Here is a 17,334-nt window from a genome sequence, read left to right on the forward strand (position 1 = left end):
TTGACACTAGTACAAAGAGTTGTATTCAATGCCATCATGTCCATTATTTCACTTTATGTCTGTAAGGACAAAGCTTCTTCCCCTAGACATGTAAAATCATTTTACAGTTCACATTCTGATGCACTTTTAATTTGGGCCTACATGATGGATGGTGCTGATTTCAAAAGCCATTTTATAGCCAGCGAATGTTGCTTACTGACATTCCATGTCAAGCAAAGTCTGAGTATAGTATGTCCAAAACTATACTTTGTCCAAATTTCACAAGAAGAGTCAGTAAACACAATTCATGTTGTAAAAAAAGTTGTATGTTGAAAAAGTCATAGTAGAGTATATTGGAAAAAAGTCATACTATAGTGTGTCTAAAATGAACAGTTAATAGTATAGTAATGTAAAAAAAAAAAAAATGTAAAAACTCATAGTATAGAATGTTGAAACGGTTTCTGACTAAATTTCCTGAAAACTGCTTGCGATGTCTTAATTTAGGTGCATCAAACCACAGCTGAAATCTTTGGCGTTGGGTTTCCATGCTCTGGCAACACGTACCCTCGGTAAGTCTCCGTAAAACGTAAGCATGTTTGAGTGGATCCTTATTCCACCTTTCTTCTAAATGTTCCTGACACTTGAACAGGCAGATATACTCTAATTTGTTTTTGATATTTTATTCTATTGTTTTTGCCAAAGTTGTGTTTCAGCCCTATTTGAATAATTATGCCGACTAATCTGAACAGTTGCCTTTCAGTTCTTGGCGATGAGGTTGTGAAAATCTGTTTTTGGTCTCACAGCAGGGATCCCGGCACCCATCTACTTTGGTGCAATCATAGACACCACATGTCTAAAATGGGGTCAGAAGAGGTGTGGAGGCATAGGAGCCTGTAGAATATACAACACCACTGCATACAGGTAGTACTCACATTCCAGCAAATGGTATTACAGTTTTTCTCCATTGGTTTGGCTCATTTCTTGAAACAGAAATTACATTCTCAAAACTCTAAGATCATTTGGCAAAACAGTCTTACAGTTCAGCACAACACCATAGTTCACTTGCAAAAGCTCATATCTCTCCCAAAACTGTTCACTCATGCTTCAAAACTAAATTCCTTTCCCATATAAATAGTCAGTGCCCCCAAAAGACAAAAGATCCTTCTCAATTGCTTTGGCTCATTTCTCGAAACAGACCGGACGTTCTCAACACTCTTGGTGCTTTTGCCAAAATAACCTGGATGGTTCAGCACAACACCATGGTTCACCTGCAAAAGCTCATATCTCTCCCAAAACAGTTCACTCATGTGTCAAATCTAAATTCCTTTCTCATATAAATAGTCAGTGCCCCCAAAATGCATCATCCCTTTGGCATTGTGTAAGCACTGCAAGTCAAAATGTTTAGACGTTTTGTCACTATGGCAGAGGACAATTGAAATATCCCTCATGTCCACCACTAAGTCTTAGCCCAGTCCTTCATTGACAATGGTTACTGTACTCGTTTTTTTGTCTAGCTAACAGAATACAATTGTGTGTAAAACTGAAAAAAAAAATAGGATTTTACGGTAAGAGTAGCCACCCGTGCCAGGTTGTCGTTCAAACATAGAATTCAAAGGACAACACTCCATTCGTAATGTATGTCTTATGTATTTCTTACAGAATGAGTTACCAATGAAATTGTATTGTTGCTTTACTTTTTACCACTATTCTAATGCATCACTGAACAGTGACTGGAATACTACTGTATCCCATTGAGGTACATTACTGCAGGGCTATAACACACACACACACACACACACACACACACACACACACACACACACACACACACACACACACACACACACACACACACTAAATGAATAGGTAAATGCACATTTCTTGCTTTATGCACAGTGTCCAGTTCTACAGTATACAACATATAATTCAATTATTGACTGATATGAGTACATACCTGTTTTCCGTGCGAAAGGTTTGGATGATGGAGGAGACTGTAGAGCGAGGCACATTAGGCTGCACTCTGCGACCTGCCTCCACCATTGTGAGACGGTGGTTGACAACATGGTCTATAATTGTGGCCAGAATTTCATCCGGGACAACATGGTGTCTTCGTGCTCCTCGGTCTCTTCCCCATATTCCACCACCACGTACCCTTACTCCTCTTCCTCTTCTTCTTCATGGAGCAGGCAGTTGCCCTTGTTCATTTGCTTGGCCAGGTGCCTCCATGTTCAGAAATGGTACTGGTCCTGGTCAACCTTTATATATATATACTGTATATGTTTGGCAGCATTCACAATCATAGACAGCACCTGTCAGGTAACTAAACATACGGTTTGATTGGTCATCTGAGATGAGTGAAACTCCTCCTTCGTTAGTCAAGTTCTAGTTTCACCTGACTGTCAATTACTGTACTCAATGTATCAAATGTTCCAAGAGATTCATATATGGTATTCATGGTATTCTGTTCTTGACTAATTTTGACAATTGATCAGACTATTGTGCAAGTGATGACTTACACAATGAAATGATGCTGACATGTTTTGAAGAGAACAACCATTAGACTGAGAATCGACAATCAGTTTAGATCAACAAGATCTATTCACTTGGAAATTGTGCTAAATGTAGGCTACCTGTACTTAATCATTGGCAAAGATGTAATGAGATATTGAGACATGTACTAAGACAATTGCAATTTGATTAATGAATGAGAATTGCAATTTTGTTGTGGACAATTGCCAAGTGGTTTGGAGATTTGTCCATGTTGTTTTGAGAATGTAATTTCTGTTTCAAGAAAAGAGCCAAACCAATGGAGAAAAACTGTAAGAGTTTTATGGATCTTTATTTTTCTGCATTTGTGAGAATTAGTTCATATCAGTCTCAAGCAGTCTACTTCAGGGTCAAGACTTTTTCTATTTTGTCTAGTTTATCATACTGTAACATTGCAATGAAAACATGAAATTTCAAATAGATTTGAATTAAAACAATCTTTCATATTCAGTGTAACCTAAACTTCCCAATATCCTGGTCAAGGCCATGAATAGAAATCCACTCAGATATAAGTGAAAAATAGGCTCTATATTATTTCAGAACTTGCCTGAGAATAATCCCATTTTTAAGTTATTTTAAGTATTATCAAAATTATTTAGCGATAGCAGTCTGAACATCTAGGCTACATGGTCATTATTTAATGCTTTCTGATGTCCCCAGTCTCTTCCCTCCCTCATTCCATTCCTATTATCAAAAGAAACCTAAATCAGCTTTACTTTTACATCTCTTCTTAGAACAGCATACCTGGGCCTGACCCTGAGCCTGCGGACTATCTCGTTTGTTATTTGCATCCCGGGCTTCATTCTGCTCAGTCGACAGCTGAGGAAGGAGGAAAGAAATGCCGTCCACGGAGATCTGGCCAACGGTGGAACAGAGCTGGAGGCCCTCAGGAAGGAGGAGTTTGTGACTTCTAATTCTGACCAATCACAACAAACAACAGACAACAGCACAGACAGGGAGACGCGGCTGTGATGGATCCAGCAGAACTGACCCCCCGTGTCTCCATCCCACCACAGACACTACAAGTACACACACACACACACATGAAATGTTCAGGGAATCACATGTTATATCCGATCATGTCATATAAAGAATAAATTCTATATTTGTACTACTGAAACTGTGCAGGCTTTGTGAATTTGACAGAACTTTGATATAACTGAAATATTTCTTGAATGTACATGCTGTTGTTTTTTTCCAATATTACTATGTTTCTGATTTTAATGGCTGTACAAGAGGTTAGATGGGAAATGGGACTTGTGCAGACTTTTACCAGCACTTAGCTGCCTCTTTGGATTTATCTTTCAAGTAAATGTTTTCTTCCTTATGCCTTATAACACAGAGGCACAGCACTTAATTAAGATGAGGAAAATTAGGCCTTCAAGGAGAAAGTGAGGATTTTTCTCCAGAAAACAATAAAAGGAGGAAATATGTGTATGAACATATATTTCAGTGATGTCAAAAAGGTTCGGCAGGTATGACATATGTGCCTCATTAACTCAACAGTTACCTCTAAATCATGTATCGCACATTTTGAGTATATGGTATATGAATACTGTTTTATTTTGCTTTCACATATCACTGAATGCAAGTCTACACTCACTTAAAAAAAACACTTAATTTCCGACTGACTCGAAAACGTTTGTGTTTTACTCTCAGCCCAAAGTCAAGTCTGATTGTATTGCAGTTTGTGTTGTGCGCTTTCTGGATATCAACTTGTTCCTTTGGTACTCATAATCACTAAAAATGGAAATTATATTTCAGTGAGATTTGCTTACCCGTTTGTCTCGTGGAGGCTGCTCTGTATCTGTATGTTTTCAACCAGCACCAGCCCCGATTAACTCACATCTAAATCTCATAGTAAGGAGACAAACATTTTGTCAACTTGATACTGATCTTTGGAATTTGCTCAGAATATCTCTATATAGCCATCTTTGTTTAAACAGAGGGGTGAGGTGAATACTTGCTTTTGTGTCCTCCATGTGTCGTGCCTTGGAAAAAGCAGGATTTGTACTCATTGATGAAAAGATGTCACCACAGGAAATGTGCATTTGTTATTTATGTGTGTAAGCACTGCCTCCCCGTCTGCAGCCCGTGCTATGTTGCGTTTCACTGGTCGGACTATTTTTAGGGTTGTTTTTGGTTTTTTTTGCGTGTGCATGAACTCATGTGCCAAACCCAATAAACAGATTGGTCTTTGCTTCATCTCATAATCACAACATATTTTTTGTTGAATTGTCAAAATAATTTCTCAAGTAAAATTAGTCTACTAGATTCTGTATCTCAAGACAATAGCTAATTTTAAAAAGTATTTCTTTTGTCTTTTCTCAATGTATAGCCTCATCATTTTGCAAGACTTTATTTACAAAGTGGATATTTTTGTAAGACCGTGTATTAGGGCCATTTAGGTAAAAAAAAACCCAAAAAACAGGGGTTATTTGTCTGAATACCCCCCCTTACCTGGCTGTATATTTTTATACCTACAATGGCCCTAATACGCTGTCGTAATTTGGTAACTTACCCTTTGTGGTGACTGAATCGTCTTTTCAATTCAGGTTTAGTTTCAGGCGGCTACATGCACAGACTCAGAGAGGAGCAACGAGAGGTGTGGAGGAAGAAGTCGTTATCTCAATGTAAGGCATTTACTTGCATTAAAGAAATCAGAATGTAAATAATTTTCTTGGATTATTTTTGTAAAATTTCAAAGAATACCTTAAATGTAATACTAAAATAAAAAGGTTTAATATCCAATGAAATAATGTGTTCATGTCATTTATTCAAAAGAAGGCAAGGCATAAAGAACTGCTCCTTTACTAAACAAATTATACTACATCCATCTAAAAGGCACTTCAATCTGATTTCTGTCTACAACAGAAATGTCAGATTACAACTTGAATTTATCACATATAAAAAACAGGGACCATTGAAGCATTTGATTATCACTATTGCAGGTTCTCCCATCACAGTAACAAGGCTGTATCTGGATAAAGGAAATATAACAAACACCATACATCCACTTTTCAGTCCAACACTCACATTAACCCAATAATGAATGCTTGAAACCCTCATAGGCAGCAAATATACAACAATCTGGGCCTTTCAAGTTTATCTTATCCCTACAGATATTCACTTTTATCTTTATGATTATGTAAGATTTTCTTCCGTGTTTACAAGTTCAAATTAAGGTAGAAAACAAAACGTATGCACTAGTACGAAGGTAAAAAACACAACAAAGATGTGAAAGGGTTTACAGCCTATATTTGTACAGCCATGCAGACACTAACTGATCTGATTCTGTTGTTAAACTCAAAGTGGTGTCCCCTGCTACATACAGAAATATATATCAAATACATTCATAGCACTCTAGCTTTGGACTAATCTTGCACTGTGTACCTGGCTAAAACCAATGACGCAAACCATTAAGCAACACTCATCCTTGTGTAATTACTTAAGATATTAAGTGCCCTGTGATGAAACCTGGGTCAATTACTGAGTGAACTTTCTTCAATTCTCTTGCACAACTAATCTGTCTGACAAGATTGTGCACTTGAAAAGCAATCATTCAAAAAGGAAAAAAACATAACCGTATCACTTATTCCACAAACCTCCATGCTTTAAAACCATGACGGATATCAGCATAAGCCCATATCTCAAAGAAGTAAATCCTGGTTTTGTGATGCGACACAAGGTGCTATATGGAAGTAAAGAGTGCTTTGCGGTGGCTTTCTCGTGATATGCTTTCTGTGTAAACAATTCAACCTTTAAAGATTTTACAATAACTAGTCGTCCTTTTTGTTTCCACTATCTTGGAGATTCTGAAAAGACAAAAGAAAATGAAGGGAAAATGTCAATCAATGTTATGTTTCATAATAATGAAACCAAATGTATTCCATTTATCTACTATGAATTAACTTTAAGTGTCTCTTTAGTTTAGATCCTGGAAATAAATAGGATTTGTTGTCTTCACTTGAAGTCATGGCCTTTGTTTTCCATAAACAAAGGCCATGGCTTCTTAAAATGTGATTATAGAGGTAGTGAATGATGTGTTGAGGACATAGTTTTACCTGGAGCTCCTGATGTTCTTTCAGAAGTCTGTCATACTCCCTTGTAAGGCCCTCTGTCTGCTTTTTCATTACATACGTTTCTGACTGAGAGTTCTTCAGTGCTGGAGAGGAAACAAACATCAACATAAACACATTTTATTTATTATTTTATTAGAAGTGACACATTATAAAAGTAACAGTTTTATCAACTTTCCTGGGGTCCAAATATGAAGAAAAAAAAACACCAACACAAACATGTCAGGGGTCGTGTGCACATGTAGATGAAGTACATGAACACTTACCATCTTCTGTGGTCTTCAGTTCTTTCTTCAGTCCCACCACTTCTTTTCTCAGCAGCTCCATGCCCTCTTCTGTAGCCTTATTACCCTTCCCTTCCATGAGAGTCTGAAATACATCAATTGACATAAACCTCAAGTACATGAAATACAGCTTTTCACAGCTACGTGTACCTCCAATGTAAAGTGCTCAGTGTGTATATTGACATCTACATCTCAAAGTTTTAAATGAGCGGAGTCATGAGTCAAACTGACATTAAAATGTCAACATTTATATGTCAGGTACATAGAAATCAATTTCACTATTAAATAGTACCGTTTGTTTTATTGATTGTCTGATGTAGATTTCGCAATTGTGGCTTTTGTGGCAATATTGTGGCAATATCTCTCTTTGCTGAATCAATGTGGAGCCTACCTGTTTCAGCAGCTTATTGTCCTCCATGTATTTCTCGGCAGCCTGGTTCGCATTCGCAGCTTGCACCTGAAGAGCAGCTGTGGTGCCAGACGCCGCTGCCAGTTGGTTAATCAAGGTGACCACTCTCTTCATAACACTGTAAAAAGACAATAAAATAACAGGGTTGAGCAACATTGTTGATTGGTCATTTAGTTATTAGCATAATAAAGCAAAGACTCACAGCCAGAGGAAGACAGCGAAGCCAGAGATGTAGAGGTTCCTCTGGGCTCTAAAAAGCTTCATGTGCAGATGATCAAACATGTTTGGTTGCAGCCTGGCGTCTGTGCCAAGTTCCTTAGCTGAATATTTCCTCACCTCACGCACTGCATCTAAAGAAAGAGGTGTAAGCAATGAGCATTAGTGTTTTCCTACTAAACATCTTTATGAAGTTTTCAGTTTACGTTGCAGCATTCGATAATATGCTGAGATCCCCCACAGTTCACAACACGTGGTCCAACTTGGAGTTACTACCTAGAGGTTCTACATGGTTGTAAGCAATAAAAACTGACACACACGTCTCACTTACCAAGGAAAAGAACAATGAGTATTATGATCATTGTGAGAAACACTTTGTTCCAGAACCTTGAGACAAAGCTCCAGATCCTCAGGTGGAAAATTCTCTGCCACCTGCAACCACACACACACACACACACACACACACACACACACACACACACACACACACACACACACAGACACAGACACAGACACACACACACACACATACTCACTATAGCCCGACTATTATGGGAATTTTGGGGGTGATGCAGATTCTACTAATATGGAATAAAAATTGTTCTGATCACGATATATATCGGACGATATTCATTTTCATTCATTACTTGTGAATATTGTTATTATTGCTTCATTCTTTTTGTTTGTTGAAATGAGTATATGACATTATATGTACATACATGTGTCCTAGCCTGTGTTTTTGTTGCATTCATTAAGATTCATCATGCTGTGGTAATACAAACCTGACCTCACAACTATTAGTGTTTATCACTTACCTCTTTGCTGAGATGAAGGGTAAACAGAGGATGACAAGGACGCCCATCTCCACGTAGAGGAAGAGGGCCACTGCAGTCCATTGTAGCGTCATCTCTAGCGGGGCCCTCTGAAGATAACCTGACAAGGATAAACACAAAAACAGGTTCTGACCAGCCTCTCTTTAAGCAACATCAAGCTCAGTCGATCTGTAGAATTTAATAAAACGTATGAATGTAGGCTGAATGAATGTAACATAATGGTCACAGTGTTGAAATAATGACAGCTTACTGGATGGTAAATTATGTAACGAGCAGTGGAATAACTGTAATAAACACGTTGGTTTTCCAACGAAGTGGCTGAGATATCCTGGCTGTTAGCCTAGTCTGGAGCAGGCTAGCTACACAGGATAAATCTCCATGGTAACTTATTCCATAAAATATGCGACATGCTTTCGTGCAACCGGGTCACGGATAACTTCAGTTTCAGCTTAATCCGGTTATCTAGGTCTAGCAAAAGCTACAGTTCTGTCAAACTCACGCCATTGTAGTTACAGCGTCACCAATAGCAACAACAGTTGTGCGACCACAAATAAGAGTAACTTGCGAGCATATATGTTTATGAGACAAATATACATAGCGTACGCTTTAAATAATGATTATACTCGTTTCACCCTCCGTCCATGTTCAAATTCATAAATCGATTGCCCTGGTGACGCAAGCTAACGTTGCCTGGAGTAAAAGCTAATGTGGCGATAACGCGATTAAGAAAAAGCTAACGCGAACTAGCTTAACATTTTAAAATGGCAATACGACGGTAAAGGATGTGAAGACATGTCGGCATATGGCTATAAACACACACAATTTATCAGAAAGTCAAAAATAAATACTTACAAAACAGAGTAGCTGTCGTAAACTTCAGACTCGACCAGGGAAAAGTTTGTTTGGCGCCTCGCCCTTCCTGTTCCTGCTTCCAGCAGCCAGTCAGCGCATTCGAATGACGTGACTTCCGGTCCTAGATTTCCACAATAACACTTAATTCATAATTATGTTGTTTGAGACCATACCAGTCTAATTCTGACTTGTCTCCATTAGCAGAGATTTCTCGTGTCTTTGTGTGCATCAGTGTATGGTTTGTATAGCTCAGCCTACCCGTTTTAACCAGAGTCCACTGCCAGTCACACAAAAACACTCTACGAGACTGTAAAGTCTCTGTGTTGAGATAATTCAACCTTGGGAAAATCACTGCATTGTTTATTTTATCTAAAACTCTGTATTACTCTTAATAAACTTTTTGTATCAGTAGAAATAAAAACACACTGCACATTCCCCACAAGGGACTTCATCATTTAAATCTCATTTGTCACCTATAGCGTGTTAGAAATAAATGTACACATGTGAGGTATAAACAGCTTAAGTGATGCACAAATGGTAGCCCAATCTCAGTTTACTGCTGAAATATACCGCAGCATGTCAGCAGAACTGACTGTGGAAATGTGGTTACAGTATCTGGCTTGAGGTATTTTGCATATTGCATCCCGTTTATGCAAATATCCACATGCATACAACCCCACACATACAGGAACTCACAGGAAGGAAACAGTGAATGGGCTCCCATTATGCCAGAATTTCTTTCATTGTAAGAGCTTAGTGGCTTCATTTTCCAAGTGTGCGTTTGTGTCTCCATGCATGTGTGTTTGTGTCTCCATGCATGTGTGTGTTTGGAAATTGCTTTTATGAGATTTTGCACTTGAGATGGTTGTTCGTGCTCGCAACATGTATATCAATGTAACAATTTCACTTAAGATATTGCACATATAGGAATGTTTGTAAGTCATACCAGTCATATCCAGTCAATAACTGGATGTGGTATTTTGTTTCAACACACGAGCACTCACACAGATTAATACATTGAACAAAGTGCATTGTTACACGGTAGTTTCCCACAGCCCTGAATAAAAAATGATTTCCATTTTACTTTTAGAAGAACACGAACATGAGAAAATATAGCAATAAAGACAGACATTGACACTTCTATAGTTTTGCAGTTTTATTTGGCATACAAATACATCAAAATAAAAACAAAAACATTAAAAACTAAAATATTACATTTCAATATGCCTATGTTCCAAGCTCATGCACTGACCCGTATGTGTTCTGGAGGTAATCTATTACAGCTGAGGTACTGGATAGAGAGTTGAACACCTTTCTCTCAGGCTGGGAGCTAACCCTCTCCAGCATGTAGATAAGATGATGGTGGAAGCAGGTGAACGTGTTGCCCTGCTCTATCGAGAGGTCCACCCAGTCCCATATACACTCCAAAGGAGTATCCTCATAGCCAGCAAACATGGCCGGGTTTGAAAGCAACCCCCGAGCAGCCATTACACCTAATAAGCAAATCCAAACAAACAAGAATTCAACACATTTGAAAGGAATATTGTCATGAGTTAAGTGTAGTGTGATTGGTTGAAAACAAACTTACCATCGACACCAGTTAGCTGGTGAGTGGACTCCACATCACGGAGGTACTTTATGTCTCCATTGGCAATGACAGGTATGGATAAGCTGTCTTTGATCGTCTTAATGGCATCATAATGGACTGGCTGGTGGCGTTCTTCTGCTGTGCGGCCGTGGACAGTTATCCATGAAGCACCTGCTGCTTCAGCCTTCTGGCACAGATCCACTGTCCTCCTCAGGTCCGTGTGAATTCTGTGAGTAGAATCATTTCAATGTTTATTATTATTATTATTATTACAATGTGATTTTAAAAGAGGAGGATACGGTTATGCAATAGACATTTAATTACATGTATTCTGACACATTAACAAGTGAAAAAGGTAACCGATATTGGATTATTGAGGTGTTACTGATTTAAATATTTTAAAAATTCAATAAAAATATCATCCAATAGTGATTTCTTAACCATACACATTTTTTACAAAAAAAAAAAATGGGGGCATGAATACTGAGCTAGACATTTTACAATTGAAAATAAAAGTACATTTCAGTGCTCTCTGGTGGACACACTATGTAATGTATAATCAAGTGTAATGTCAATGTGGGTCAGGTTGTTTACCTTATTTTGATGGAGGCTGTATAGTTTGGCTTGTCCACTTGGTTTCTGACATGTCTTACCATGTCTTTCACAAGTTCAGGTTTATTGATGAGGCATGCACCATACCCAGCTGACATAGCCCATCTGAAAACACAGCAATACAAGTTAATCAAACAACCCAAATAAATAATTTGTAAGCATGTTGTTGAATAGCTCTTTGTACAATTTTATTTTCTAAAAGGAGGGATATAAAGAAGGGAACCAGGCTGCATGAAGGCCTGGCGTCAGTAACTGTACCTCTGGGGACAGCCACAGTTGAGGTCAACTCCGTCTGAGAAAGGTGCCACCACACACGCAGCATCAGCCAGACTCTGGGCATCATGGGCAGCAAACTGCACTATCAGGGGCCGGTCACCTGAGGAGGAAGAACAACGGTTATGAAAAAAAAAACATTGGATACATTCACAAGGTTTTGACGATACAGAGCTCACAATTCACAACAAATACATCATGTGGCAAGAATGACATCTTTGTGTGAAGATGCTGTGCATTGGAAGCGGTGGTGCAGCAAATCAACATGGTTGTGCACCATTATAGTCACGTTGCTACTCACTCTCGTTGGTGGTGAACTCGCTGTCTCTGGCTTTGACGGATCGCATGAAGTCGGCAACAACTATCATTGGGGTGAAGCAGATATCACAGTTGTATTTCCTCACCAAGGACCTGAATGCGAGCCTGTGGGAAAGTACTTTGTTGAGGTATAGTGTGGAGACAGACACGCAACAAACAGCAGTTTGAATTAAAAAAAAAAAAGAGAAAGTTAACGGACTTACTTTGAATATCGAACCATTGGCGCACATATTTTCAGGACCTTTCCCTTTTCAAACATGTCCATGACACTCGTGTTTCCGTTGCAAGTATTCATTCTTCACAGGTCGTCACGCAGCTAGCATAACAAAGCTAAGCGAGAGTGCAGTTTGTGGACAGGTTCCGTCGTCTGAGGAGTATTTACTCGTTACAAAGATGTGAAAAAATAAGCCCATACATTCACACACAGACACGTAAATACAACGTTACGTAGCTTTACTCCGGAACAGCAATACACAACGACGCTTCAGTCCTCCATGCGGGAAAGAAATGGAGGCGTGTCCGCGACCCCTGACCCCATTACGTCACACAACACAACGTGTCTGTTTATTTATTTTTTCATCCTAAACATCCAACCACCGATGTAAATAATAAAGGCTGTCATTTTATCTCATGACATCGTAAAAAATATATTGAAAAATGTAGAAATCTGCTCCAAGTCTCGGCGATACATCAACGTCATACCTTCCACGCAATGCTGCGTTCAAGTTCTGTGGGGGATAAAGGTACTTCTTACGCTGTTAAATCAGAAACACAAATCATTTGCTAAAAAAGTGTCTCAGATGCGTAAAGAAAGGACAACAAGTAAAATAAACTTACAATGTAATCCAAAGGGTTATCCATGCCCATCGAACCTGAGCTCTCATCAGCTTTATATATGGACACTAAAATATAAACACGGACACATTCATACCTCTTCTCTTCATTTTTGCATCCCCATTGTGTCTGCTTTTCAGTGTCTCAGGCTATATTGCTAAGTCAAAATCAATATAAATCCAAAGTAAGGTATACAATGTTGAAAATATGAACTGCAGCGCAGAATCAGCCTCGCCGTGGAATGAACTTTTTCTGATTCTTTTTGTAGTACTTTTCATCTCTGGCCACAGGAGGGCACCAAAGCAGCACTATTCTGAAAGTCAGAACTACCTGAAAACGGCCCCATTTAACTCCAAACAACGTTTGAAAAAGTGTTGTGGCTTTTTAAAGTAACGTAATACCAGATTTACAGCTATCATTGTGATTTTTTTCACACTTAGATTTTCTTGTAATCACAATGTTAAATCTAAACATTAATGTTAAATAACAAGGGTTTTTTTTTGTTAGTGCATAGACATGGCTGCAGTTGTTCAAGTCTCAGTTGAAAAGCTATATCTTCTGGTTGTGTGCAGAACTTCTTGATAAGACAGAGCATTCACCCATTTGCTTCTGTGATCAGTCCTGATGTGCAGTTGTCTGCCAAACTGTCCAGCATCTGCAGTAAAGATGTCTTTCACACTTTCAGCCCAATTTCTGTTGGAGCAGTGGAGAAACATTCACATCCTACTGTAGCAGTCTGTTGCAACATGAACAACCAACTTCCACCTCATCAGCTTGTGGCTTCAGAACATCTTCCAGCTCATCTCATCTGACACCTTCCTGTCCTAGAAAAGATCATGACATTGAGCTTTTTGATTTTCCATAACAAAGATGGATCACCCAAGAGAGGATCACACAGATGAGCACGAAATTCATATCTGCATTTCATTTGTGTGTAATTTTTTTAGTCCCCATAGTATTAACACAATAACACTGTTTGAAACTTGACATTGGTGTATAAAATAACCCATGACCTCTGGGACGATCAGCCTCATAAAACTTTACAGCCACAACCTAGACGTCTGGGTATTCAGAGGGTGGATGGCTTTCCTTGGTATATTGACAATACGGAGGTTTGTGAACAGTTTCCAAAACATAAGTGCTCACCATCCACTCGCAAATACAAAAATCAATAACAAATCTCAGTCTCACTTATTGGGGTTTCTCAAGGTCTTCTTGTCTCACTGCAGTATTTTAGAGGGATTTTCCTGCTAATGTTTTTATCAATTCTCGAGTGTTAAAAAAAAAAAAAAGAAGGTTAAATAGTACAAAATCTGTGTTATAAATCACCACAGATTTGACTGTGACTGACCCTCTTCTTCACTGGTTTTTGGAGCTTTTATTTTGGTACTTCCGCTGACCGGAAGTGTGAATATATAGATTTTGTTTTTCAAGCACCTTTAGATTCAACAGTTAGCATTCAACATTTAGATTTTAAAAATAAGTAAAATGAAGCATGACACAAATCACAAACGTTGCTGTAAGTCTAGTAAAATGTTTTACTTAAAAGATTCAGACCACTTCAAAAAAAAAAAAAAAAAAAACATTGTTTGGAGGTAAATGTTGTAATTTCAGCGTGGACAACCTACAATCCGATACTTAAGGGACCATTCACCAAAAATCAAAGCATATAGAGCTTTCTGACGTTTACAGATAGATAGCACACCCATCACCCAGATTGACCCAGTGTGATTTGATGAGGTTTGAATGCATTAGCCGCGCATAAGTCATCCACACAATTGTATTTGATGTCTGAAGTAGAATGTTGACATTAAGATAACCCACTAACCACGTGAACATCTTATTTTATACATGCGTACATGTTCCGTTAGTGCCTTTGTTATTTTGTTGGGCCAAACATAATGAATAATTACAATAACTCTCTAAAAACAGACGAAAATTACCTCATAAATGCAAAAATAATTTTACTGGTGAACACTTTATTTCAAACTGGCACGGAATAAGTGATCATTAAAAAGGAAGCATCAACAGCAATACGGCACACATATCCCTTTGCCGTGACTGTGGAGAGACCTGTTAACAGCTGATAAATCGCACAACCAACAGAATAAATACAATTTCAAGCCAAGTGACGGCAGCAGAATACAGCTCATCAATTCCCCTACTTGGATGAGACTAATCTCAAAAATAGTATCCACATTTCAGTAAACCCGACCCATCTGTACTACCTCCTCAATCCGTTTGTTAAAGCTGACGCAGCGCCAGACAACGTTCCCTTAATCTACATTTACATACAAACATTTGGATCGCCGACAGAGAGAAACACGCAATACCCTGTGAAGAAACAAAAACACGTGTGAATATTTTCCCACCACATCCCTGGTACAGTGTGGATAAGTTAGTGATTTCTTAGCATGCATCCCAACACCAGCGCCACGTTTCATTTCCCTCCCGCTGTCTCCGACACGAGTCCCTTTGAACCATGTTAGCAGTTTTTAAACGGAACTTAACACGTCTTTACACATTGTTTGAACTAAGGCAGGTCTCACTGTTCAAATTACATTTTAAAAATCATTCTGCGTACTTGACTGAGGAGTGGGACTCTGCTGGAGGCAAATCTCCTCATCCCAGCCCATGAGTCACTCAATTAAACAGCCGGTAAAAAAAATAATGAAATATATGAGCATGCCTCTGGAAAATCAACAAGCAGCAAAGTAGAGCATTCCGACCGACGTATCGTCCATGGGCAGGAATAGAAACCTCAACGTGGGCTGAATGGATTTTTTACCCACTTTGCTGTCTTGTCATCGCAGCACAGGTGCTTCCGGTCCACCAAGGAAGGCTAATTAAAACAGGGTACACAACTGTACAAAGACAACACAGCAGGTCATTGGCAGCGACAGTGTAGAGGCTGTGTGCCCCCTCTCCCCCCCCAGCCACCTGTCCCCTCCCTCACTGTGGCAGCTTCCGGCAAGCCGCCGCCTCCAGCTCCACCCTGGAGAGGTAACGTTTGGCTAGCCGGTGGCAGTCGTAGCTCAGCTCCGTGGTGTAGATGGCGCTGGCTTTCTTGGGGTAGACGATGGTGGTGCTCCTGAAGTTCTGCGGCCGGTGGCGAGGCTGGAAGTCCAGCTGTGTCCTGTAGCGGCGCCAGGTACTGTGGGGCACGGCCATGACGGTCTGCGTGCAGTGTTCGAGGGCCTGGCGCGTAGGCCGCAGGGCCACGCCCTGGATGAAATGGCGGTCCGAGTCGTAGTGCACGGATGAGGTGTATCTGTGGAGGAGGGAAAGGGCAACAGTTTTACATTCTAGTCTGCACCAACTGTCCATTATACACTACAGCACGAGGGCTTCCCCAGTGTCCACTGTTCTCTTGTTCGCCCATGAACACACCAAGCAGTTGTTACTCTGACACTTGGATGCTTATCAAAAACAACCCACCTGATTTCCTTCGGCGGTAATGGATCAAGTGCTATTCCTTCCCCATAGGACAATGGGTGCAGCTGCTGGGAACATCCGCTCGGTACAACTGGAACCTGCGATCCAAAAATACATCATCCCCAGTCAACACAATACAATCCACCTACAATACTGTAAAATGTTCTCAGTTCTGTGCCCAAGTGGCTTCAACAAACATTTGGTTTATATATTGGGAGTCAGCAACACAATGGGCATGGTGTGATAATGTCGGAACAAACTTCCTGTGTGCATAGAAAACACTACTAGAGAACCTGCAAATGGTAGGATAAACAGCCCCATGTACCATTTGTGGAAGCAGGGTTGTAATACATAGTAATCTAGCAAGTACACCGGCATTTCAAAATAAGAGTTCAGATGAAGTTTGTGGTAGTTTGCCCACAAACGGCTTAAATCAAACATATAAAAGGTTAGTCAGGTAGCAGCTGAACCCACCAAGGAGCCCCGTCCCTCGTCCTCTGACACCGGGCTCGCTCCCCCGGCTTTGTCCGCGCACACAGGCAGCAGCAGCCAGGCGCTGGGGCTCGGGCTCGGGGGCAGCCCGGAGTCCGGGCTGTCAAGTCCTCTCTCAGCCCTGCAGCTCATCTCCAGTGGATCTCCTTCACATATATTTGGCAAGTTCAACCTGCCAACCATTTCAAATTAAAAGTTGCGAAAAAAAAAAAAAGATATCCAGCGAGTGAAACGCAGATGAGGAAAGAGAAATACTTCCAGATTGCAGTTCCTTATTGTTGTTGTTGCAAAGTCCCACAGTGTTACTGCAAAACTATTCCCGGACAGGAGGCACACGGCTGCACGCTGGAAATATCATAAACCCAGCGGTGATTCAGTCCGTCAGACGTCGAAAAACACCCAACCCCAAGTTAAAAAAAACAATCCTTTACGTTGACATTTAAAAAAAAAAATCAAATGATAAGCCAACTCAGCCGTGAACGCGTGTGAAGAGATGAGAGGATGTGAGGGCTCCTGCTGCTACCCGCGGCTCCTCTTCAAACTTATTTACCCTCAAAGGGGCCTTCAGCTCCGCACACACGGA

At 39.9% G+C, this 17,334-nt stretch overlaps 3 protein-coding genes across 3 annotated transcripts in view; 1 reads left to right on the top strand and 2 right to left on the bottom strand.

Annotated features, from left to right (window-relative positions):
* The window catches only part of LOC311020371 (solute carrier organic anion transporter family member 1C1-like), a 36,287-nt gene extending 31,070 nt beyond the window's left edge, over positions 1–5,217 (top strand). The window contains exons 13-15 of the mRNA XM_084020369.1: positions 484–548; positions 783–900; positions 3,261–5,217. Of these exons, the coding sequence (XP_083876495.1) occupies positions 484–548; positions 783–900; positions 3,261–3,498 (421 nt within the window). The 3' untranslated portion in view covers positions 3,499–5,217. The remainder of the gene's footprint in view (positions 1–483; positions 549–782; positions 901–3,260) is intronic.
* A 65-nt stretch (positions 5,218–5,282) lies between these two features.
* Positions 5,283–12,500, bottom strand: dus4l (dihydrouridine synthase 4-like). Its single transcript, XM_084020468.1, has 14 exons — positions 12,194–12,500; positions 11,974–12,095; positions 11,658–11,775; positions 11,382–11,504; positions 10,788–11,014; positions 10,430–10,692; positions 9,200–9,320; positions 8,330–8,447; positions 7,846–7,946; positions 7,501–7,648; positions 7,281–7,416; positions 6,872–6,974; positions 6,591–6,691; positions 5,283–6,341 (listed from the first exon to the last, which is right to left on the bottom strand). The coding sequence occupies exons 1-14, from the start codon at positions 12,283–12,285 to the stop codon at positions 6,306–6,308; spliced, it is 1,809 nt and encodes a 602-aa protein (XP_083876594.1). The 5' UTR covers positions 12,286–12,500; the 3' UTR covers positions 5,283–6,305.
* Positions 12,501–14,783: 2,283 nt separating this feature from the next.
* Positions 14,784–17,307, bottom strand: rflnb (refilin B). The gene is made up of 3 exons (XM_084019618.1): positions 16,734–17,307; positions 16,263–16,357; positions 14,784–16,095 (listed from the first exon to the last, which is right to left on the bottom strand). The coding sequence occupies exons 1-3, from the start codon at positions 16,932–16,934 to the stop codon at positions 15,777–15,779; spliced, it is 615 nt and encodes a 204-aa protein (XP_083875744.1). The 5' UTR covers positions 16,935–17,307; the 3' UTR covers positions 14,784–15,776.
* Between the last annotated feature and the right edge of the window lie 27 nt (positions 17,308–17,334).

The sequence above is a fragment of the Eutrigla gurnardus genome (assembly GCF_963514095.1).
Source record: "Eutrigla gurnardus genome assembly, chromosome: 10".
NCBI classification, from domain to species: Eukaryota; Metazoa; Chordata; class Actinopteri; order Perciformes; family Triglidae; genus Eutrigla; species Eutrigla gurnardus.

Bases quoted from the DNA above. Each gene is read 5' to 3' on its own strand.
- rflnb (XM_084019618.1), bottom strand. From the start codon at position 16,934: ATGGTTGGCAGGTTGAACTTGCCAAATATATGTGAAGGAGATCCACTG. The intron at 16,358-16,733 runs GTGGGTTCAGCT...TTTGGATCGCAG, and splicing joins ACGAGGGACGGGGCTCCTTG to GTTCCAGTTGTACCGAGCGG. The intron at 16,096-16,262 runs GTGGGTTGTTTT...CCTCCTCCACAG, and splicing joins TTACCGCCGAAGGAAATCAG to ATACACCTCATCCGTGCACT.
- dus4l (XM_084020468.1), bottom strand. From the start codon at position 12,285: ATGAATACTTGCAACGGAAACACGAGTGTCATGGACATGTTTGAAAAG. The intron at 11,776-11,973 runs GTGAGTAGCAAC...CTTCCTCCTCAG, and splicing joins CGAGTTCACCACCAACGAGA to GTGACCGGCCCCTGATAGTG. The intron at 7,417-7,500 runs GTGAGTCTTTGC...GTCTTTTTACAG, and splicing joins TTCGCTGTCTTCCTCTGGCT to TGTTATGAAGAGAGTGGTCA.